Raw genomic sequence first — 23,640 nt, forward strand, 5'->3', positions numbered from 1 at the left:
GTGATAACTGCACCAACGAGTCACATCGAGCTCAAACAAACGCCTTTTACCTGTTAAATATGATGCTGTGGGTAATACCTGGAGAGTGGGCTTGGTTTTGGTTTTTTTAAACAAATGTTGAGCTTTTTTTGTATTTCTGTCTTCCTCAGCAGGATTCTCTCGTGGGGACTGTAAATGGATCCTACAAAAACACATTAAACCTTTAACTATGCCCTAGGATCAGCTTTGCTGCAGCAGCTCCAAGGGTGTGTTTTTAACACTTCAGGCAGAAGTGTCCCCTAAAAAAACTAAAATGAAGCACAGGAGATTCAAAGCTTGTGAAAAAAACATGGGTTTTTTTTCTTTTCCTCTTAAACAAGATTGTTGCAATTCTCCTGAGCTGGTAAAGTGTCTTCCCCAGTTACCAAACTCTAACAAACTTAACAGTCTTTGGAGCTGCTTGAAGGGGGGGAGAAAGAGCAAGCCTAGGAGACAGGGGGTCTTGCTTGCCCCCCACCCACAAACTGCGACTGCTGACATGAACAATCTCAGGGAAGATGGCACAAAGGGAAGGACCCAGAGTGCCCTGAAGCCAGCAGCTGTAATGGCCCTGGCTCACTTCCAGGGAGAGGATTTTGTAGAAATCCACGCTCTCAGAGCCGCCACCCTGAGCCCTCCCCTGCAGCAGCATGGCCACCTCAACCCAGCCCCAGGCAATCAAGATAAAACTGGGAGGGTTTTTTTTAATTAAACATCAACAGCAGGCACAAAGCACATGCATGCCAAGCTCTGCTGCTGTGGGTTTGGGATTGGGCAGCAGCTTTGCTGCTGACACACAAAAACAGAATCTGGCTCATCCTCTTCCTCCTCCCCAGCAAAAAGGGGACAGGGGAATGGGGAGGCTCCAGCACTGCCTTTGGTGCTCCAACATCCCAGACAGAAGGTACAGCTCACCCAGCAAACCCTGCAGAGCTGAACAGCCCTGAGATCTGGCACTGCAGCACAGCTCGCTTCACCTGCAAACACTTCCATGCTGAAGGAGCCTCAGCTTTTCCCAGCAAGCCCAGAAATCTCTCCTGGCACCTCTCAGGTTTCCTGCTGCCCAGACCCAGCCCTTCATGCAATCCCTGCCTGCCCACAGCTGCATGCCAGCGTTTCAGGCTCTGCTGTAAAACCCACGAACAATAAGCAACTGTTGAGCTGGGCAGGTGCTAAAATATTCCAACACCCATGGCCCTGCTCTACTGAGGCAATTAAAAATCAGATGTATTTATTTTCCCTCCTTCCCCCTTTTTAAGGCCATATTACCAAGAAGCTGCTAATTGACAAAGGATGGCTCCAAGACCTCTGCAGTTGTCAGGAACTCGACACAACTGCTGCACTCAGAAAAAAACCCAAGGATTCTGAAGATAAGAGCACCACAGAGCTTTACAAAGGCAGTTACTCACAGCGAGGCAGGGGCCACGCCAGGGAAAGCAGCTGCAATGTTATAAGGTGCTATTTTATTTCCATTTCCACATCCACTGGAACAGCTATTAACTTTATCCACTGGAATTTCCAGCCGCTCCCGAGATTACTTTGCCCAACACAACCCGCTCAGCCTGTCCTGGCTGCAAACACAAATGCTTTTTCTTGATGCCTTCACACTTTTCACTCCTCACATCCACACCTGCAGCAAGCTCTTTACAACAGACTTTTATACAGCAAAGATGCTGCTGTTAGTACAAAAAAATAACTCTGCCTGAAAAACCCTCCTGTTACACCGAGTTTGGGGTTTGCTGCATTTCCCAAATAGTTCCCACCCATCTGGTTTATTCCAGAGATTCCTACTTTGCTGAAGGGAAAGAGTGTTTTTAATTGCATGTGAGTTGTGCATAATTAAACGAAGCAAAGCAAATGCCAGCATTAATTATGAAGTGGGACAGGTTAGTCTTCACCTGAGTCCTTCACCACAAACACTGAATACTTCAGAGAAGCAGAGCAGCCCGAGACGTGCTGACACACAAGGCTGGGTGCCCAGGGTTTGCCCAACTTCCAACCACCCCCACACATCCCTGCTCAGGGTAGGGCCAGGTCCAGGAGACCAAGATAACCCAAGATGAGACCTTTGGTTTATTGCTCACCCGACAAACGAATCGCACCCTCGCAGCTGCAGGGCTGTTACTCATTCACCGGGGCAGATTCCTCAGCACACCCACAGAGGGTGGAAGGAAGGCAGGAGCAGATAAAATCACCCTACAGCAGTGTGGGGTATCTGCAGCTCACCCCAGCAAGTGTACAAGATGGGCAGAAAACATGGGTTGTCTGGTAGCTGGGTATCAAGGAATCAAAGAATCCCTAAGGGTGAAAAAGATCTCTAAAATCTTTGAGTGCAGTCATTAAGCTGAGAGCTGGGGAGAGAGGATCAGATGAGATATCCTGAGCTGCCCTTGGCTGGGACTTGTAAGAGCAGTCGTGATGAGACTTTACCATGAGGGATCTTACTTGTACTTTCCTGAAGCCAAATCACTGGGAAATGGGCAAGCACAAACTTTTCAGCAGGCCAAAGTCTCTCCCTCCCCAATGACCCACTGTCTGGCTCCCCAGACATTCCCATTTCTCCCTCAGCAGAGCAGCAGCAGGTGGCTGCAGGAGGAATGATGCCTATTCTGCAACATCCAGCAAATGCAGCTGGACCTCCTGAAGCCTCCTGCACCAAGGGCTCAAAACATCAGCAGCGATTCCAAGCCAGCTCCCACCAACTCTCCACCAGGAACACTTTAAGTGTTGCTCCCATCTGCAAATACTGTTCCCTACACCATGGGGCCAAACAACACAACCAGGCTGGAAAACTGATTCTCAGTGTCTCCTGGAACCAGAACCAAGACAAACGATAGCCTTGCTGAGGCTGTTTATTTCCTCCAGCTGAGATGGTTTGGTGGGAAATTGTCTATACAAAAAAAAAAAAATTCTAAAAAGAGTATCCAACCCCCACAGGTACAGACACACAATGAAATGCTTTTGAGAAACAGTAATATAGAAAACCACCGGTGTTGAAGTGAATTATTTATAGCCAATGCTAAGATTTGTCAGAGGTTTCAACAACCCCCTTACGGTTAATGAGAGCCAGTGTGAGACTGGGCAAATTGGGACCTGTTAAAGAGAGAAACTGCAGGCTTTGTAGGACCAAACCTGCCACCAGGCACCTACAGAAACATTCCAGGACCAGCTGATATATTCCCTTTGTCATGTAGGTGGGGAGGCAGATAAACCACCATGACTTGATGGGAAGAGCTGCATGTCTGGGCGGGAAGACGGAGCTGCTCCCACGCCCTCAGCAAAGTCTGCCAGCAGCAGGACTGAGTCTTCCCAAGCCAAAGGTGTGGGACAGCCTGGAGCAGGATGCTCAGCTCACCGTGTGGCTGAGCTGAAGGACTCCCAGGTCCTCAGGAGCTCTGACCAGGCACCCACGTGCACCCTTGGGATGCTTGGGCTGGGCATTCCCACACCAGGGCAGGGAGCAGTGGCTTGGCCGCCCTGCACAACCCCTCAGCCACCCTCTTCCAAGCCAACTGCAATTTAGATAAGAGCAGATGCTTTATTTAAAACTTGCATACTGAAGATCCCCCTGAATTATTCATGGACAGGAGCAGCAGAAGCTTTAACACAATGACACTGCCTCACTCAAGAGGAAGAGAAGGACCATTTGTCTCTCTCCACAAGTTCCTCCACACATGCATTCTCCAGGCATCCAAAACTGCAGCCTGGCAGTCCTGGGTGGCTGGAACATCCTGAACCAATGGCTTCAGAGACACCCCATGCCCTTGGCCATCCATGGACACGCCAGGCAGCCCACACCAGAGCCTGCAAGGTAAGGCCTGTCCCCAAGTGCCCCCACACCAGCATCTGCCCTCTCCAGATGTTGTTTTCCTGTGTTCAATTATGGGGAAGAAAAAACTGCAGCTCCTGGTACATCATTTCCAGTGGGAGAGACACAGATATATGGCTGTGGGGATTTCAGCCGCACCGCCGCTCACTCCTGAGAAAAGGATCACCTTTAAAAACGGAAACTTAATTAAAAACCATAAATAAAACCAAATTGGTCGTGCTGTTACCTTGGGAGCAGCTGGTGCCATTTGGCCCAGCACAGATGAGGAGTGAGAGCTGTGTGTGATTTCCAGCTTCCCACCCCTCGCCGGGCTCCTGGGCCAGCAGGATTAATCCCAACAAGAGGCACAGTGATCCTGCCTGCTCTCCATGTGCCACACTGCACATGGCTACCTCAGATGGCTGCAGAAACACAGCAGCTGCTTAATGTATCCCAAATGTCACCCTGCAGATCCACACTGGGCAAGCTCTTCAGACTCCTTGTGCCTGCTAAGCAGAAGGGTTCTGAAAGAGGAGCATGGTCTCCTGAACTGGGAAAATAATCTATGAAAATAGTGACTCATTCAGGATAAAGGTGGAATATACTGTGTTAACACACATACCATTTATTCCATTTATTTACAGCCACATTTTCTGCCAGAGAAGCAGAGAGAAGTATCCACCCCGGCATTCCTGCATTAATATGGAACCTTGCTCTAAAATCCTAACACATATGAAAAGTTCGAAAAATCCAGTTCCTTCATTTTTCAGATCACTCACCCTCTGGCACCTGCCATTTAACACTCAACCCAGTTTTTCTCACTTCTTCTGAGGACCAAAATATATATAGAAGAGGGAAAAAAGCCCTAATCCTTGTCACCTTGCCAGGACATTCCACTGCAAGTATTCATGGTACGACTTGTACCAACAGCAGATCCTGAAATACTTCTCTTCACTCCTGCAGACCAGTTGGCACAGCCAACTGAGCAAGCTAAGGGGAAGTCTGCAGAGCCTTCCAAGAAAAAGCCTGCTACCAAAAAAACCATCACGGAAAGCAGCACATCCCTACAAAGACAGGCACAGCCAATTTTCCCTGCAGCAAGAGATTCAGAGTGGTTCAGGTTTTCCCTCCTTCTTCCAGCCAGAATTGCTGCACAGGAGTTCAATTCTTTGCCCAGCCACCAAGGGGTGATGACAACTTTTGATTGTGACGTGGAGAAGGGCAGTCTGGAACTTCCCAACAAGCTTCTTGCTCAGGAAGCCCCAAAATGTGGGACCATCTCAGCATTCCATTCCTTCCAGCAAGTTACCACTTGACACCTTTTTGGCCAACAACACTTGATTCATCCTAAACACATTGTGCCCATTGTGCCTCACCCCTTGTTTCCTTTTCACTGAATCACAGCTAACCACCATCCTGTTGGCTACAGCAGAACTGCAGCCAGGAGACACTGAAAGCATGCACAGCTGTAGGAAGACCATCCAAGAAGTCCAAATGATTTCTGTGGGACTTTGAGCATCCCCCAGGGTCAAGCCTCCAACACCACGTGTAAAGACAACCTGCAGAGGCTTCAGAGATCTGCCCAAAGGGAAGGTAAAGCCAAAATAGGGGATAACACCCAAAAACCTGCAGAGGCTTCAGAGATCTGTCCAAAGGGAAGGTAAAGCCAAAATAGAGGATAACACCCCAAAACCAGCTCATGGAGTGAAGTGAATCCCTGCAGTTCCCAGGACAGGAAGGCAAACAGCAGCCACTCACCAGGCAGGTGGGCTCAGAGGAGCTGGGGCAGAGTGGCACGGGGGCTGCAGGCAGTGCCCTGGGTGAGTGCCAGGCACGGTGGTGATGGCAGGGCAGGGATGCCCACTGGGAACGCTCACAGGGCTCAGTCTCCAGCGCTGTCAGCCTGCCACATCCTACTTGCACCAGACTTGCAAGCTGATATCCTTAAGGAGCAGGGCGATCCTGGAAACGCTTCAGGCACCACAACCAAGAGCAGACAGGCTGCTTCCTCTGAGCTCCTGAGGCCACACAGGATTGGAAGGGCTCCCCTGTGCTGACACCTGCTCCAAGGGGAGGATTGTCACGTGCCCACCATCCCTGAGTGCCAGCTGGGCTGTCAGGCAGGGAACCACAGCGAGGGTCTTCCTTTCAGGCCCAGCACACCCCTGTGCTTCCCTCTCCTCACCCCTGTGCCGTGTTGTGGATGTTGTTTGCCTTGGTCTCCCTCCTCCCAGCCCCTCATGCTGAGAGCCAGCTGCCTCTGCTCGAAACCATCAATCCCAGCCCAGGAACAAAGCCAAGGCTCTGAGCCTGCCAAGGGGACTCAGCTGCAGCCATCAGCACCCTCCCTCATCCAGGCTCTGCTCTGCACCAGGAAGAGCCACAGCTATTTTTTGGGGAGGGCACCAGTGACCAACCCAAGCTGCTCCAGGGTCTTGGCCCTGGAACCCTCAGGTGAGCGACCACCACCCAAAGGGCTCCTCTTACAACACAGCAGAACTGTTCCAGCAGCTCCTCAGACCACCAAGGTGAACCAGCAAAGCCCCCAGAGAATGGATTTTTCAGTATAGATCTTAAAGACGCAGAGAAACAGCAGCTGGCTTGGAAAAGCAGACTAACACCTCCCCAACCCCAATGGTACCCAATCCAAATCACCCCAATAACTAATTATATTGGATTGAAAATTTCTTCACAATTTCTTCAAACACCCCCTCCTCTTTCTGCATCCCCAGATGCCCCCAAAAATTTGCAATGAGTCTCTGTCCCAGCATTCTGGCACAAGATGTCAGCTGAACTGAAGAAGTATTTTTAGCTTTACTACGTAGTATAATTTTTGCTAAAGTACTATTTTTTGAATGTTAAGGGGAAAGGGATTAAATGTAAGTTATTAAAAGAGTTTCTTTTTACAGCATGCCAAAACATCACCATTCAGGTTGAAAATGAGGTACCATGGCAATCATGTGGATGTGTAACATCCCCTGACAACTTTGATTAACATTTACCCACATTCATGTGATTGTCAACACAAAAATAAAGTCTGGGGACTTTGAAACATTTGTAAGCCAAAGGCAGATGCCTGGGTGACCATACCAGACCAGGCATGTGGTATAGCAGACACCAAGGTTTGCAGTTGGGCTTTTTTTTAGTGATACAGAAAAACCAAGATACATTTTTTTCAACAGCATATTACTGGAGAGCAGAACTGCTTCTCCATTTTGCAAACCATCAGTAGTGTGAAAAACAAAACCAGGCAGGAGCATGTTGCTGGGTCCTCTTTACCCATCTCCCCCAAATTTAGCTAAATCTGACCCAATTCCAACTTAACCGTGTTACTCTGTGCTAAGAAATCAAAGCACTGAGAAATCAAAGCGAGCCAAGGCAGTGCAACATGCTGCAATAAATTATGGGTTATCAAAAGGGGCAGGACCCTCTGTACGTGCAGGTGCCACAGGCATAACCCACAAGGGCACATCCAGATGCAAAATGAACTTTGGAAGGTTCTTTTTGCCTCCAAATTCTCACTGGTTTGTTTCTGCTGAGCAGCAAGCTGAACCCAACCTACTAGAAAAAGAGGATGCTGTGTGTATTTATTATGCATCCAGCACCCTGAGTTCCTACTCCTCTCCCCTTACAGTGATGATTTTAGAGAAACAGATTCATCTCTGACTTTGCACTGGTTTTGTTCTTAGCCTAAATAATAAGTATTAAAATAATTGTTTTACGTATATCTACTGTAGCAAGGCTCTTATTTCACTTCCAGGCCAGTTTTTTTTCCCCAAACCACTGAACATCAAATGCAGAAGAGAAACTGCGAGAGAGAGCAGAGTTTTGCACTGAAACAGAGAGTGAGAGTGATGTCCTTCAAACAAATCAGCTGCTGTGGTTAAAGCATGTACAGCATTCCCAGCCACAGCACTTGCCTGACTGCACCCAAACCTCTGCCAGCCTCCCATGGGGCTCCAGCAGGAAACAGGGACACAGGGAGAGGCACCAGGGGAGCAGAGAGGAAAAAAGCAGCTCAGAGAAAGTTGTGAGGGGAATGCAGAAAGAGAAACAAAAACAATGAGAGCGGGGAGGAAGGGCAGCAGCAGAGGAAGCGGAGATGGGGGAGGAAATGAGCTCTTCTCACTCCTCCCTGCAGCCTCGGGAGCCACAGACCAAACCCGACCACACGGCTTCACTTCCTATGCTGAACAAGCCAACACAACGAGTCACAGACACGTGAAGCTCCACACAAGCGTGGGGGTGGGTTTTTTTTGTTTGTTGTTTTCAAGACTTCTTTACAACGCATGACGGTCAAAGGTACGGAACCAGAAGGCAAAGGCACCACTGGATTAGCAGAAGGAATCCAAACTGGTGATCAGTACCCAAAACCAGCACCCCACTGCCCGGCTGGGTCCCTCCCACCCCAAGCCCTGTGTGGTGCAGGCAGGGAGCAGTACCTCTCATTGCCCGGCTGGAACTCGGAGAGCAGGGACGGCCTCCGCCGCTGCGGCTGCATGATCGACCCTGGCGGCAGGTGGGAAGCGAAATCCCTGGAATGATGCTGGTACTCCAAGAGCGCCACGTCCTGCGGGAACAAACACAGCACAGCTCAGACTCCTGGGAACTCTCAAGCAAGCACAGAATAACCCAAAGAAACCCATGTAGATATTCCTCCTCTGAAGCGCTGGGCCATAAAGCTCAGTGCTTTGCCCTCCCCAGAAGGCTCCCAGTAACTCCCAGTCCCACAACTGGAATGGTAGCTCAGCCACTTGTTCAATCCAGCCTTTTCCTGGGGCTGCAGGCAGGGCTGGCTCCTGGGAAAGGACCCCAGTAAGCCCAAGCCAGCCACTGAGCACCCACACATGGATTTTTGGCATCCAAGCAATCCTGATGACAATTGTGAATCCAAGAGTAAGAACAAAATTAAGTCACAGGATACTTTCAGCTTCAACAGTTCACATAGCTGCATGGAGAAAGAAAAAAAGGGGGAAAAAAGGACAGAAGAAAAATCACAAATGTTATCTTGAAAATGTTCCTTTAAACACAGCTCCCCTGGGCTGAGCTCAAGGGGTTTGAAAGGACAGTTTGCTACTTATTATGTGTACGTCCCTTTTGTTCCTTGACCCTTGGAGAGTACAGTACAGTATGTTCCTGATTTTAATTAAATAAGAAGCCCTCCTGCTCTGTGCCACAGACTGATTCCAGCAGCAGTATTTTAGGCAGCTACATTCAACTGCTATTTTTTATTTGCAGATAGATACTTGACCAGCAGACTAATCATCTAATTAACTAAGACCTTCAGCAATGGCATAGAAAACCCTATCACAAAATAACCCTGGTAACACTGACACACATTTACCTTAGAAGAACCAATTCCACCTGGGAGTCTATTTTTGAACAGTTCTCAACTGGAACAAGAAAAAAGCTTTAACTTCCTCAAAAATAAAAAAGGAATTTCAGGGTCTACAGGAAAAAAAATGTAATAAATAAGACACCACATGCATGCAGCTGATGTGGGCAAGGGGGTCTCAGCCCCAACAACTGCAACAGGAATTATTTGATCTGATATAGTTAAGATCAATATGAAAGCTGAGGAATTGCCCCAGCAAGGTGAATGGCAGGCAAAGAAAGGGTTTGGGAGCTTAAACAGCAACAACCTGAGCCTGGAGATGCCCTGTCCCAAGCTGGAAGTGGAAAGAGCAGCCTCACAGTGGATGTCATGCTGTCCCCCAGCAAGTTGTGGAATAGGAGTATCAAGGCCCAACATGTTTGACCATCAAAGAGTAAAATGAGAGTTTTTCTGGAAAGCCAGGAAGAAATTCAGCGATTATAAACATTCAGCCAAGAAAAGCAGATCCCCTGCCTCACATCCAACCTCTTGCACAAAAGCTGAAAAGGCCAAATACCAAAGGAAGGAGGAGAGAATTGTGGTGTCCTATGGCCACCACTTCTCATGCCTAGAAAGCTGTGCTGGTTTTTGGAATCAGGTTTATTTCTCCCCACTGTCAGGCAGAGTGGTGCTGCTCCTTCTCTGTTCTGACCAATGTTGGGAAACAGCAGGAACAAGAGACCTCTGCCAGCCCCAGCTCCAGCCTGGCCAGCCCTGAGCTCAGCCTCTGGGCCAAGGGGTGTCTGCACACAGGTTCTTGTGACATTAACAAGGACACGACTTGGACAGGGCCCCCTCATCCTGCCAGGGCTGTAAATCCAGCCGTGTGGGGAGGATGCAGCCCCAGAAGCTGCTTTTCCTCCAGCTCTGGAGTCCATCCCTGCAGGGACAGAACGTGCCATCACTCCAACCACAGATGGGACAAACACAGACATCTGAGGAGCCCTCAGCTCCTCCAGCCCAGCCAAAGCAAAATCCCTGCCTACAAACAAGTTTCCCCACGTTCACACTTGTCCTGGTTTGAAATTAAAAATAAATATTTAAATAGAAGAGTGATGCAGCTCCTGACATCCACCTACAAAACAAACACATCGTGTCTGGGAAGACACACCAATAGGCCCAAAACCAGGACCATCACTTTCTGTGGGTGTATAAACAAGAATTACCCGTCTGGGAGGCTCAAAGGCTGTACCCTTGAGAAAAAAAAAAAGGCTCTTGCATGCCCCAAGAACCATCTGTTTTTCCTTTTCCCCTGCCCACACTCAGCTGAGCTTTTGAGCTTTTGCCTCCTCTAACCCCATCAGAAAATGGCTGGTGGAGCTCAGAACCTGCTGGCATGGCCTGAAGTGACTCTGACCTGCTCCGCCTTCCTTACATCCCTGTTGGGTTTTACAAGGAGAAAACAAAACCTGAAACTTAGTGAGGAGGATTAAAATTGACAAATTTCTGTGCCCTATGATGAACTGTTAAGAGGCACTGTGGAAGCCCTGGAAGATGTAGGTGGATTAATTGCTCAGAAAGTTACTCCAGTAAATTGCACTGTGAGCTGTGACAGTGTTTTTCAAATGCAAACACCAGAAAGGTTCATGAGTTGCCTTCAAACTGCCTGGTGGACTTGGCAGTGCTGGGCTGATGGCTGGATTTGATGATTCTGTGGGTATTTTCCAATCCAAATGATTCTATGACTCACAAGAGGCATCAATTTTCTCTAGCAGAGTTTTAAAGATATCTGCTGGGAGACTCCTTGCTGCCAGCACCACGGCACCTTCCACACAGACACAGGAGCAGCACCCAATGGTGCCACCTGAATTCCCCACCACCGAATCACACAAATGTGGTGTAGCTCCCACCCTGACCTCAAACTTCTAGCACCTGCTCATGGGCAACTCCAAGACACCTGAAACAAAACAACCAAAGAACCCTGCAGCCCCAAACTACACGCTGCTCCTTTTCCTCACCATTGTTTTGCTGCGTTTTGCTCAATTCTATTTTTTTGCTCCTCCTCTCCCTCTCTTTGTATCTCTTCCTGCCTGCCCTCTGCAAACCTTCCTCCCACCCCACAAATCTGCTGATTTGCCACAGCATCCTCTCCAGACCTCTCAAATCTCCAGCTGCCTCCAGTAAGGACTTTCTCCCTTTTACATCAACTTTCCTGCTGTTCCTGTGGTTCTGGTGCTCCCACATGGATGTACTTTGGGAGGCTGTGCAGATTTCATGAATTCAGTAAATGTCATGACAGAAATAAAGGAAGCAGAAAGAGCAGGGATAGTCAGGGGCTCTAGAAAATCAGATTTGGGGAGGAGGCCAGCACTGCCAAGGCCAGACAGACACTGAGAGCACCACCTCAAGCCACCCCAGCAGAGCAGGGCAGCACCAGGCAAATATTTAAATAAATTAAATGCTAAAGACCCAAAAGTGGCCTCATTAAAACACTTCTTCATGCAGCAGACTGAAGAGGCACTGAGGCCCAGCCTAAGGGACTGAAAGCATCCTTTGCTGCCCACCAGGGAAGTTGGACACGTCCCTGCTGCTCCTGTGTGGGGTGCTGGGAGAGAGCCAGGGAAAGCACCCTGAGTCTCAAGGCTTCTGTGCTATCCCTTGATTTGGGAGTGCCAGGAACACTATTTCCATCCCCTTCCTGGTAAATCCTTCTACCCCAAATAACCTGAGTCTACCAGGCTCATTTAGATTTGCTAATCAAACTGTTTAAAGCCAGGCTCCTGAGCACAGCATCACAGAAAAGTTCTATGGCAACACACAGAGAAAGCCCAACAGAATGAGAAAGGAAGAAGCCACCCACCTGCACATTTTTAAATTATTTTAAAGCTTCCAGCCTGCTGCCTTAGCTAGCATAAAGTCTCTAGCAAACTCTTCAGTGCTGTCCCCGACCTCAGGGTAACCCCCACACTAAGCCAACAACTGCAGGCAGCCCTTCTGCCTCTCTCGCTTTCTGTTTTGGACACGTGCTCTTGCTGGTGTGTTCATTTCTCCTTCCCTGCCTGCAGCTGCTGGGTCCTGCCTGCCTGATCTCCAAGCAGGAGGAAGAAGGGGAGGTCTGAGAGCGATGCTGGGAGCACCCCCAGGCACCAGAAACGCCATGCCAGAGCCAACAGCAGCTCCGACCCTGCACTCCCTGCTCCAGCACCAAGCACATCCACACAGACACGGCGTGCACCCACTGCTCCATCCCGGTGGCCTTCCCGTGGCTCCAAGGATCAGCCTCTGAGGAGAAGAGCTCAGGGACAGGAGGCCTGCAGAAAGGAGGCCTGGAGCTGGTCTTGCAACAGAAAGGCGAACCGCTCCTCCTCTCTTCCTCCCACCAGCAGACAAACAAGTACAAACACCCAGCGCTTCTGGCTTCCTTGGAAAACAGCTCTGGAGCAAACCCATGGAGACCCAGAGCAGCCAGATGAGGACCTGCAGCCCAGCTCGAGCAGCCCGAAGCGTGAGATCCGTCCTCGGCGCTTACCACGTCCTCAACCCGAGAGAGCAACCGGGAGCTCCCCGCCGAGTTTCGGTGCAAGACAGCTTTGTTTCAAAACCACCGGTGCTTGTTTTGCCGTGACACCGAGGAGGAGCAGCCTGGGGTCAGCCACCACATCCGCCAGCTGGGCCGGCTCCCGGCGCAGAGCGGCACCGCCGCCGCCTCGAATCACGGCACCGGGCAGCGCCTGCGGAGCTCCTGGCACGGGAGAGCTCAGCCCGTGACAGGCCACTGCCCCACACTGTCCTCGTCACCTTCCACAGCCAGACAAACAGGCCTGGGCACTGCACACGCTCCTCGAGGAGCAAATGCCAGCTCCTCGCCACCTCCACCATGGATTAGGGCTGCTCCTTACAAGATCGCCCAGAGTTGTGTTGCAAATAGTTTTTATTTTCTAACGATGTGCTGTTTCTGCTGAAACATTCAACGAGGCCAATTAATAATGGTGTGGCACAAACAGTGAGAAAAAACAATGCCAAAACATCCCTGTTTATTTCCCTTCTCATGAACTAGCCCTTATCTAATCTCACAAAGGATGCCTGGTCTGTCCCTGCTGCTCGTGAGCAGCTCGTGTGCCGTTCTGGGAATGGTTAACCACAGGGGAAGCGATGGGTGATGGCACAGGGCTGGTGCCCCCCAGACGTGGCACGTAGAGCCACAGCTGGACACTTCACAGCTGCTGCTCTGGCATGTCCACATGGCCCAGAGCAACACGGTGTCCAAGACGTGACCACACAGCTTTGGAGTGCAGAGCCACCCCATCCCCTGGGGAAACAATGGGCTTGGTGAGCTTCCTGCACCCCCAGACCCCATGGAGCAGCACATCCCAGCTTGGCACATGCCAGGGCCTCAGATCATCCTGCAGTTAATTTGTGAGGTGCACAAAGCACCACAGCCACCACTCTGGTGGCTTTGTCAGAGGCAAGGGATGTCACTCACCCTTGCTCTGCACACCCTCCAACTTTGGAAAAAGAAGTTCCCTACCATCTCTTTCTGCCAGCAGTGAGTGTGACCTATTTTAGCAATAAAAGGAAAAGTTCTCTGGTGCCTGGATACCCCTTGGCACTGGCAGCACAGCATTTGCTCATCAGACCGAGAAATGCACTTTTTAGTATTCGCCTGAAGAAAATATTTCTTCCCAAAGCCAATTCTCAAAGGTAAGAGGAAGGGGAAAGGTTTGGGAGGAATCAGGGTGGTAGCAGAGCTGTCACTGCGCTAAGGTCCACACACAGCTTGGGCTGTGAGGGAGCCAGTGTGGCACACAACCCACCACGCTCAGCCTCCCCAGCCCAGAGGAACCATCCTCTGCTGCTGAAAGCCTCCTCTGAAGTGCAAAGGAGGTGATTATTGATCCAAACAGGCTGTCCACAAGCACAATGCTGTCTGCCCAACTTCCTCCCCAAAGCCCTGTGAGGAGCTCACTGCAGGTTTAAGAAAAAAATGCCAACAACATCAACTGAACAATAACTCCTCCACAATCAGCTCTCCTGTTGAAGATAAGGTCAGTAATAAAAACCTGGCTGAATACATGCATTTTTATCTTGCCTACAGGGATGCAACATGTGCTGAAAAGACAAATGCCCTTATTGTTCCGAGACAGTCTCATTGCCATCCATCTCTCAGAAGCTGCTGACTCGGCCCTTTGTTTTAGGAGGTGACCACAGTGCGCGTGGCCCCTCGTTGGAAGGCACCGATTCCTGCTGCCATCCCTGCACCAAGGCCACAACTGCTGCCAGCACTGATGGCATCTGTACCAGCTGCACAGCACTGCACCCTTCTCCATGCCCTCTCCAGCAAAGCAGGGCTGTCAGCAGTGCTTGGCTGCCCTGTCTGAATGTGCCATTCATGGAGAAGTCACGTCTCGGTGAGGACAGCTCTCAGCTGTTGTGGCTTCCCGGTCATCTGACCGGTGCCGGGTGCTGCAGCCAGCTGCCAGCCCTCTCCCCGGCAGCCAGAGGTGCCCACAGAGCAGCAGCACATCCACTACAGTGCTGCTTTTCAGCCTCTCCCCATCACAAGACTTTTGTCCCAGTCGCATCCAGGCGCCTTTGAGGCGGGAATGACCCGTCTGCCCTTCCTCCAGCCCCCACGCCTGGTGCTGTGCTTCCTGAAGCCATGAACACACACCCAGGGTGAGCAGCTCTTTCACACAACAAACACAGGCTTTCTACCATAAAAGGCACCAGGTCGTTCAGCTGATCATCACATCTCTTCTGTAGCCCTCACCACCTCCTACTGCACCTGCTCCCATACAACACCCACAGCATAGCTGCAGGTCCATGTAGGACCCTTTCAGCTTTCCATGTCCCCTACTCTTCCTTACACCTCCACAGCAAATCCTTCACTTGCTCAGTAATTTGAATTAATGCTGTGACAATGACAACCAGCACAAGTCCACAGTCTTGCAGAAGGTGCCTCCAGGGGCTGGTGGGGCAGCACAGTCAGGCCTGAAGCACAGGAAAAGGCTCCAAAAGTGGCTTTGCCAAACCACATAAGCCATGGAAGTTCTTTCTTCCCCTGTGGATTTACAATCATGAGATCTACCAAAAGCAAAGCATCACCTTCTGCATCAAATCATGTCCAAAAAGAAGATTAGGGAGCAACCACAGACGTTTACTGTAGCTTGAAGTAAAAGAAGTGTTTTGGATAAAGGCTGTATCCTAGGGAAAACAAGATTTAAATACAAACTGCTGTAAGCCAACTTCTTCCCAGCAATGGGAAGGGGACTCTAGGGCAGGGAATTAGGTGTCCTATTCTTTCACCTCCATGCTCTCCCAGTCCCAGAGCAGAAAGCCAATTTCCCGAAATCCACCACTGAGCTGCTCAGAGCTAACGCAATCTGTCACTGGAAAGGGACTCAGGAGAGATAGCACTGAGTTCTTGTGACAGACCTGATCAGAGTCAGTATTTCCAAGGTATGCCTTTTATTTTCAGGCCATTCCTTAAAACATTAGCTGGAGCCCAGCAGGCAGAATTCAGGATTCCCCTTGCTCAGCTGGTAGCAGGAGTTTGTGCTTTGTGCTCGGAGGTGGTGCACCATAAACTCTTCTGTTTCTCCGGTTCCTGGATCACTGACACAGACCGGCAATTTGCTCCCAGGAGACAAAAGCACGAATAACTACTCCAAGGAAATCCACCACACAGCAGTAAGGCACAGAACAGTGCCCCTGTGCAGGCTTACCTGGCACCACACCGACCATGTCACCGTGGAGAGCAGCGAGCTCCTGCCATCCCCAGAGCCTGCACTTTCCACAGCAGGACACTGCATTCAACTCGCTCTGCTCAAACTGCTGGGAGGAGGAGTCTGGGCAGGGAAGGCACTCCATTCCCCCCAGGCCACTTTTTGGCTTGGACACCAAATCAACACGCAAGTTTGCACCAAGCTCTTGTCTCTGGTTCGCACAGACAAGGAAGTTATTTATCATGGGCCAAAGCAAACGAGCGATGGGGCCGGGACGCTCCTGCACAAGGGCTGTGTTGAGAATGGGGAGCTTAATGAAGGAGCTGCTGAGCTGCTCCCAGCCAGGAGAGGTGGCACGGGAAAAGCACAATGGTCTCCAAGCTGGAGCAGAGGAGTTGAGGAGGGCTGAAGCTGTGTGCAGGGAATGGGGGCAAACAGCAGGAAGGAGGCAAAATGAGCCTCTTGTTTAGCAGGAGGGAAAAGTGCTCACAAAGGGGAATTCAAGTGATGATGGAGCACCAATTTCATATGAATGTGTACACACCCCAATGCTACCAATCCCTAATCCTGTTTAGCATCTCTAGTACATGAAACACTTAAAGCACCCCAAAAGCAGAAGCTGTTTTGGCACAGAGGCTGCTGCTTGAGGACACCTTGTGTGCCCTGACCCCCAGCATCTCCAGCACCTGATACCACCCTCCTGGAAAGCCCAGCCTGCGTCCAAAGCCACACCATTCCTGCTCTGAAATGTCAGGGCACTAACAGGAGCAGGAAGGCTGGTAAGGAGGTCGCAGCAAGAAACTGGATTCACGCAGGAGGAAAAGAGGGGAACCCTTCTGTTCCCAGGGAATATTGATCATGAAGAGGTTTTAAAAAGAAAGGGGGATGTGCACTACACAGGAAAATTGATCTGTTTACAGAAAATATCTGCAGGTTGCCTGAAAATGAATATCCTTCATGCGAAAGTTTCCTTTGAGAGAGCATGAACTTTGGACACATTAGAAGGTTAAGAGCGTAAGTAATGTGTTTTTTCACCTTTAGCTAAAGGTCACGGAGCATTCAAACAATTCCTCTGTTTCCAAGCTGAACATGACAGAAGTCAACTGTGCACCCCAACATTACAGCTAATGAATATGGAAAACAGAAATGTTTTCCCTGCACTTTGGCCAAGAACCACTCTGTGCCCTTAAGAAGGAACTGCTGATTATTGGAGATATTAGTTTTACCTCAAGAAAGTCAAACAAACCAGAACCTTTTCACTAAGCTTCCTTCTTCCCGTTAAAAGCATGTTGACTTGTCAAAGCTTTTTGCAAGTCATTGTCTACGAAGGCAGAATTAAATTCAGGGTCATTATAGAATTTTGCATTTCCATTTTCACATAACACCCAGCCTTCCCAAGAGCTGTTGGACCAGGTATCTCTCAGTGAGGAGGAAGACACCCGGGTGTGTTGCTTACCCTGTGGAAGTGCCTGTTTGCTGTGTCAGCCATTGCAGAGAGCTCAGTCTGGGTCAGACTCTCGGGTTCACAGCCCTGCCCAAAGCTGGCAACCAAGAGTGAAACCAGACAACAAACACCCTCCCTCAACCAGTACTGGTCTTCTCTGCCAGCTCCAAACTCAGCAGTAGCTCGTGGAACATGCTGATGGGAGGAGGTGCCCATATGTACAAAGCATATTTCTGTTTGTTTACTTGAAATACACTTTTTTCCCCCATTTTGCTGGATATTCCCTTAGGCTTTATGTGATGGGAGAAGAAAAATCCCTCAGCCTGCTTCCACTGCCTCCTGCCCCTTCACAACATCTCCTCTCACTTGCCTCATCTGTGAAATCAAACAGCTGCAATCCTTTAAATCACTTTTCATAAAGTGTCTCCAAGCCTAAAATAATGTCACGGCTCATTTCTGAGCTCAGCATTCCTGCCGCGCCGCATTTCCCTGGGTGCGACCGTCACAGTTGAGCTGTGATTATTTATTTATATTATAATAGCATTTGCAGCCCTGCTGTGCTCAGCCCTGCACACGCGCCCAGGAGGTGACCCAGGGCGTTTCCACCACCAGGATAAGGATCCCTGAGCTGACGAATTCCCAGTTCTCAGGAAAGGATGTCTTGGAACGCAACAAACCAGAACCAAAATTTAATTAGATGCAAGACATGTCAGTGTCGGGTTGGTTTTGGCCTCTCTTGGTTTCTTCCAAACAAGCTCTCACTGTGCAAACACACCCCATGACAAAACTGACCTGGCCAAGACATGCAAGCAAATACCGCTGACTTTTAATATTAAACAGCGCAGCAACTTCAAAGGCGCTGGGCTCTCCTCTCCCAAGCAATCCCACCAGAGATCAGCTCCAGCCCTAGAGCCATGGCCAGGCTCCAGCTCACGGCGCCGCCGAGCAGGAGACACGTGTTTGTGAACAGCTGAGAGCGGCGGGGCAGATCATGCAGGGACACGCTTCCACAAACACCCTGCCTGCCCTCCCAGCACCGGCAAGGTGCGTCTGTTGGTGTGGGGCTGGCACGCTTCTGCCCACAGGAGTCTTCTGGCTTTCCGTCCAAAAAAAATCTCAGCTCGGACCTCTCCTGCATCCAGACACCCAAAAGGTATCACATAACTCCGGGTGATTACATGTGCCTGTAAAAATAGCTTCTAGAAGTGAATGCCAGCTGCTTCTTCCAACATTAATACAACAGAACAGAACCAGTGTTCACTGCAGGCTGCAGAAACCTCCAGCTCACTGCAGACAACTGCCCTGCTCATCCTGCTGTTGCAGCACTAAGGGGAAGCAGTTGGGATTCTGCAGGAGACGAAGGCTCAGCACCCCAAGGACAGGAGCCATTCACACTCTTTAAAATCTGTCTCCACACTGCAGACGGAGGTTCCTTTGGTTTGCTTTTAAACCACAGTCTCGCAACAACTGCAGATCATGCTCACCTGGTCGCATCCTCCTCCCGCTTGGGTTTCTTATAAAAAGGAGAACTGGGATTTTCTTTTTGAGACAAATGCTCTTGGTTATGTTCCAGCCCCCAAACAAACACGCTCACAGTGATGGAAGCAAAGCTCCCATAAATCGAACCAGGTCAGCGTGTCTCATAGCCAGGATGAAAAGCTTCTTTGTGCAGCAGCACGCAGGCCCCGAGCGATGTAGATGAGCCAGCAAACGCAGCCAAGAGCTCGTCCCGCGCCCTCCTTAACGTTTCTATTTCAAAGCCTTTCCAATCTCCAGGTCTGCTCCTTGTGCCGCTCTGCTGAAGCCAGGCAAAGAGGGCAAATGAGGGAATTTCAGCCCTTCACTGGCATTTCGTGGGTTTCCAGGCCCTCAAGTTGAACACTAAAACCAGCACAGACTGAATTTTACCATTCAGTAGCTGTGACTGTCAAATGCAACTCCCAGACAAGGTCTCCTCCCTGACTTGCGTTTCAGGCACCTTCCACCTCACTGTGATCCACCAAGAAGCAGCTCCAAAGACTCTTGGAAGTGTGAGCCATACTCCAGCACCTAATAAGATTCCTTTAAGCAGCCTGAGCTGACTAAAGCTGTTCCACTAAGAAGAGTTTCCTCCGTTAAGGGCTTAAACTGAAAACATTCACCCACCCGGGATGAGCAAACACAGGCATGAGTGAGACAGCACAGAAAGGAGAGGCTGGCTCCAGGTGAATTAACCTCTGTGAGTTCTGGTACATTCAACAAGACAGAGCCAAAAAAAAAAGATCATCTCCAGCTTATGCCTTGATCCAAGAAAAGAAAAGATTACAGGTCAAGACTAAGAGGGGGGGAAAAGAGGGGGAAGGATAAAATGAAAAGCTCAGCAGCTCAGTTATCTTCTTGCTCCCCAGGAGAGCTGCATAAAGAGAGGCAGGTCTGCTAACAGAGGGCAGGAGGCAGGTTCACTCAGCAGTTTGGGAACCAGGAGAGCTCTCCTGCGGGTGTGAGGAGCAAGGACTGGCTTCACTGGGAAGCAGTGAGCCCACACACAGAAGAGGATGGTCCTTCCCTTGTGATTCAGTGCCAAGAAAAGGCCATGCCAAAAAGGGCTGGAGGGCACATGCTCCTGCTCCACAAGAATGGTCAAACCTTCCCCTTTGCCCCCAGGCTGGATGCACCAAACCAAGGGTGCTCTTGCCTGGAGGACAAACAGATTCAGGTGCTCAGAAATGATGAGCCAGAGCCCACGAGCACCACCACAGCCAGTGCTTAGGAAAAGGCTGGAAAGGGAGAGAAAAACTGAAAGCAGCATATGGAGAAACAAAAGAGGATCCCATGAGAGAGGAACAATGAAATCCTGTACCACAGGCACGGAAATGGTCTGATTTCTCCGTAACAGCCACATCCGAGACCGGCGCAGCTGAACCACTGCCTGACACTGGGGACACCCACGTGGCTCCCACCCTGCCAGCGGCTGGGGAAGGAAAGCCGTGGCCTATTGTATTTGTGGGGTGCCCCGATGAAGGAAGGAATGATGAATCTGACTCTATGTTCTCAGAAGGCTAATTGATTATTTTATGATCTATATTATATTAAAGATCGTATAGATATGATCTATATTATATTAAAGAAGTTATATTATGATCTGTATTATATTAAATATAGTTTAGAATATACTAAACTATACTAAAAATACAGAAAGGATACTTACAGAAGGCTAAAAAGATAGTAATAAAACTCATGGCACAGCTTGGCACTGGTTGGCCATTGAGTCAAAACAACTCGCCAGAAACCCAATGAAACAACCACCCATTGGATAAACAATGACCAAACACATTCCAAAGGAGCAAAACACAGAGAAGCAAATGCAATAAAACTGTTTTCCTTTTTCTCTGTGGCTTCTCAGCTTCCCAGGAGGAGAGGTCCTGGGCAGAGGGATTTTTCAGAAGATGTGAGGGTGCCGGTGGCCTTACCGCGTGCGGGCGGGCGATCTGCACCGGGTAGGACATGGCGTGCGGGGCGTAGCGCGGCTCGGCCGCGCGCCAGCTCTGCGTCACGGGCTGCGTGGAGCCAGACATGGCCGGCGAGCAGGCTGCCTCCAAATCACCAGCCACGGATTAGGAGAGCCGAGAGCTCCTCTTCATCGTGCGTGCGCCTTCCACGGCGTGCAAAAGCTGGAAGGAAGCGGGAAGGCAGCAGGTTAAAATTCAGTCAGCTCAAGTCCTGTGAGACAGCTGAGGATCAGGCCTTGGGCCTCACCAAAACCTCACCGCCCTCGCAATTCCCCAGCAGCCCCGTTCTCCATTTGGCAAACCACACTGCTAAATCTTTTCTGTAGATTACTCCTATCACAGGAAGTCCAAATGTAAGATTGTCCAAAATTTATCGCACCCAATTTTCTCGGAAAGCCTTCGCCCACCCCCAGCAGGACCAGGAAGCCAAACTGCCGGCTATTTCTTTGGGTCCTGTTGGTCTCTAAGTCTCTTGGAGATGAGTATTTTTTTTGCAGGGTGACTCAGTTTCCAAAAACACAGTCTAGAGTTCTGGCATTTCAACACAAGGCCCAAAAAGGCATAAGGTCCCTCCCCAGCCCATCCCTTTCAACATCCACACTCTCACATGTCAGTGCTCTTCTTTCCAAGCTGTGGCCACTTCTGCTGCCCTCTGAGGTAAGTCCTGATCTAATGGCAGGAGGGACACCAGGCACTGACCTTGCAGCTGTGTCCATCCACGGAGCCACAATAAAAGCCAGGACTAAAACACATCACACACCTTCAGTGCCACCTGGATCAGCCCTTCTGATAGGGCCAGAGTGCCAGAGAACACAGCACAGCCCCCAGGGTATTTTCACAAACACCTGTCACCCACGCCTTCACTCCTCTACCACCTGTTGCAACTCCTTTAGCAGCTGCAACAAAATCAGGAAAACCAACAAAGTGGGAAGGTGCCTCTTGGCCCCAAGGGGAGATTTGCAAGTTACTGATTTTTACAGATACTTTACGCTGTTTGCTTGGTGATGATTTTAAGCCTCCTGGCTTTTGTCTGGATTGAAAAAGTAACAAAGGTCTAAATGCTGCCCTTCATCGCTGCCAGTGCGAGGTGCATTAACTATTATTCTCAAATTAACAGCTAGTTACACAAAGCATAAATTGCCTGCCCGGGTCAGGGGATGTTATCAGGACTGATCCCAAGCAGGGATCAGCTCTCTGGGATCCATTCCCCATCCCACCCAATGCTCACAAAGCTCCTCCCCACTGCAGGTATGTGTTATGTATGGATCTGTGCAAGGTTTTTGGCAGTGCCAAACTCTTCCAGCAGCACACCAGAACAGCAAATGAAACTTCCAGTGCTCCCAGGAGCCTCTCCCCACACTTGTGGTCTCTGTGCATGGGGAGCACAGCCAGCCCCAGCCAACGCAATTTCAACTGAAACAGCAGTTGGCATGCACAAAAACCAAAAGGGGGTGGGAAAGCTGGGGAAAAAAAAAAAAAAGAAAAAAAAAGAAAAAGAGGAAGCTTTTCTTTTTATATTTCTTTTCCCTGCTGCGAGACCACAGATGAGCCCGTGCTGATAAACCCCTCGCTATCTGCTGCAGCAGGCACGGAGCTGCCTCACTGGTTTGCCAGCAGCCACCAGCCTCAGAGCCAGAAATAAACCAAACCAAGCAACGGTCCAAGCAGCCAGGGAAAGGCAGCCTCTCACCCAGAGGTCAAATCTTACAGAAATCACCTTCTCAGCAAACCCCATGAAGCCTAAGGATGGCAGACACACAAAGACATCACCACGCTCCTGATGGGGGTCAGGTGAGTCTCTCTGAAAAAGGCATTTTAGCCAGTGACAAATGGAAAAAGGCAAGGTTTAGCTCTCAAGGCAGGGTGCGAAGGGACAAACACGTCCCTCCTGCTTTCAGCTCACTCCCTGCACAAGAGCTGGGATTCCCCTCATTTCTGGATCCACATATCCCTGCTGAGCCCCAGGACACCTTACCTGCCAGCCCAGGGAAGCACCGGTGGCCTGGAGCAGCCTGCCCCTCATCCCAGATGAGACAGCCTCCCCATGCTGGAGCCTGGCGTGCTCAGTGCAATCCAGCCCGGGCAGGAAAGCCCCTGAGCACACGGGGGAATTCAGAGATACCCAGAACAGGCGTATTTATACTTCCAGTATGACTGTCCCACTTCCCCTCCCGCTTCCGACTGGATGGGATTTTGCTCACCCATTCCCACCCTAAGCTGGGGGCTGTGCCAGGAGCACATGGTCCCAAACCTGCCATGCTGACCCTCCCAGGAGACACCAGCACCCTCCCAGCTCTGCTGCAGCCCAGCTCCAGGGGCAAACCCTCCCTGCAGCTGCCAAGGACATGTGCACGGGGCTCTCAAGGCTCCGAAAGCTCAGTGGGATCTGCAGTAATTTAAGGTACTTTCCCAATAACAGATTCAAACTCAGACATCTTGGCTTACAGCCACCTACAAGTTAATTAGCACATGTAAAAATATATACACACACACACACACACTCCAAGCCAGAGTCCATGGCAGCTTTCAGCAAGCCAAGGCTTCCTGGAAGCACAGCAGGTACCTGACCGTGCTGAGGCAGCTGTCTACAGTAAAAGAAAAAGGATGATTTTTTTCTTTAACTCTTCAGATCAGCAGTTCAGCTTAAAACACAGCACCAGGTGCAAAGCCACATGGTATCGAGCTCTAAAACAGTTTAAAAGCTTTTTTTGCCTTGGTCTGTGCAACTAAAAAAAAGTTAACTGTCTGCTAGAGGAGTACAGACACAGGATGAAATACAGGGGCCAACAAAACCGTCCTGCACCAAGGCACAGTGTCTGTCCTGCATTAATCACAAGCTAACA

The 23,640-nt window shown here is 50.0% G+C and overlaps 1 protein-coding gene across 8 annotated transcripts in view; it reads right to left on the reverse strand.

Moving 5' to 3' along the window:
• The window catches only part of NCOR2 (nuclear receptor corepressor 2), a 226,578-nt gene that overhangs the window by 135,190 nt on the left and 67,748 nt on the right, over positions 1 to 23,640 (reverse strand). For all 8 annotated transcript variants that reach the window (XM_064392861.1, XM_064392858.1, XM_064392857.1 and 5 more), the window contains exons 2-3: positions 20,759 to 20,959; positions 8,269 to 8,396 (exon numbers count right to left, since the gene is read on the reverse strand). In XM_064392861.1, the coding sequence (XP_064248931.1) occupies positions 8,269 to 8,396; positions 20,759 to 20,863 (233 nt within the window). In that variant the 5' untranslated portion in view covers positions 20,864 to 20,959. The remainder of the gene's footprint in view (positions 1 to 8,268; positions 8,397 to 20,758; positions 20,960 to 23,640) is intronic.

Source organism: Passer domesticus, chromosome 17 (genome assembly GCF_036417665.1).
Source record: "Passer domesticus isolate bPasDom1 chromosome 17, bPasDom1.hap1, whole genome shotgun sequence".
In the NCBI taxonomy this organism is placed as follows: Eukaryota; Metazoa; Chordata; class Aves; order Passeriformes; family Passeridae; genus Passer; species Passer domesticus.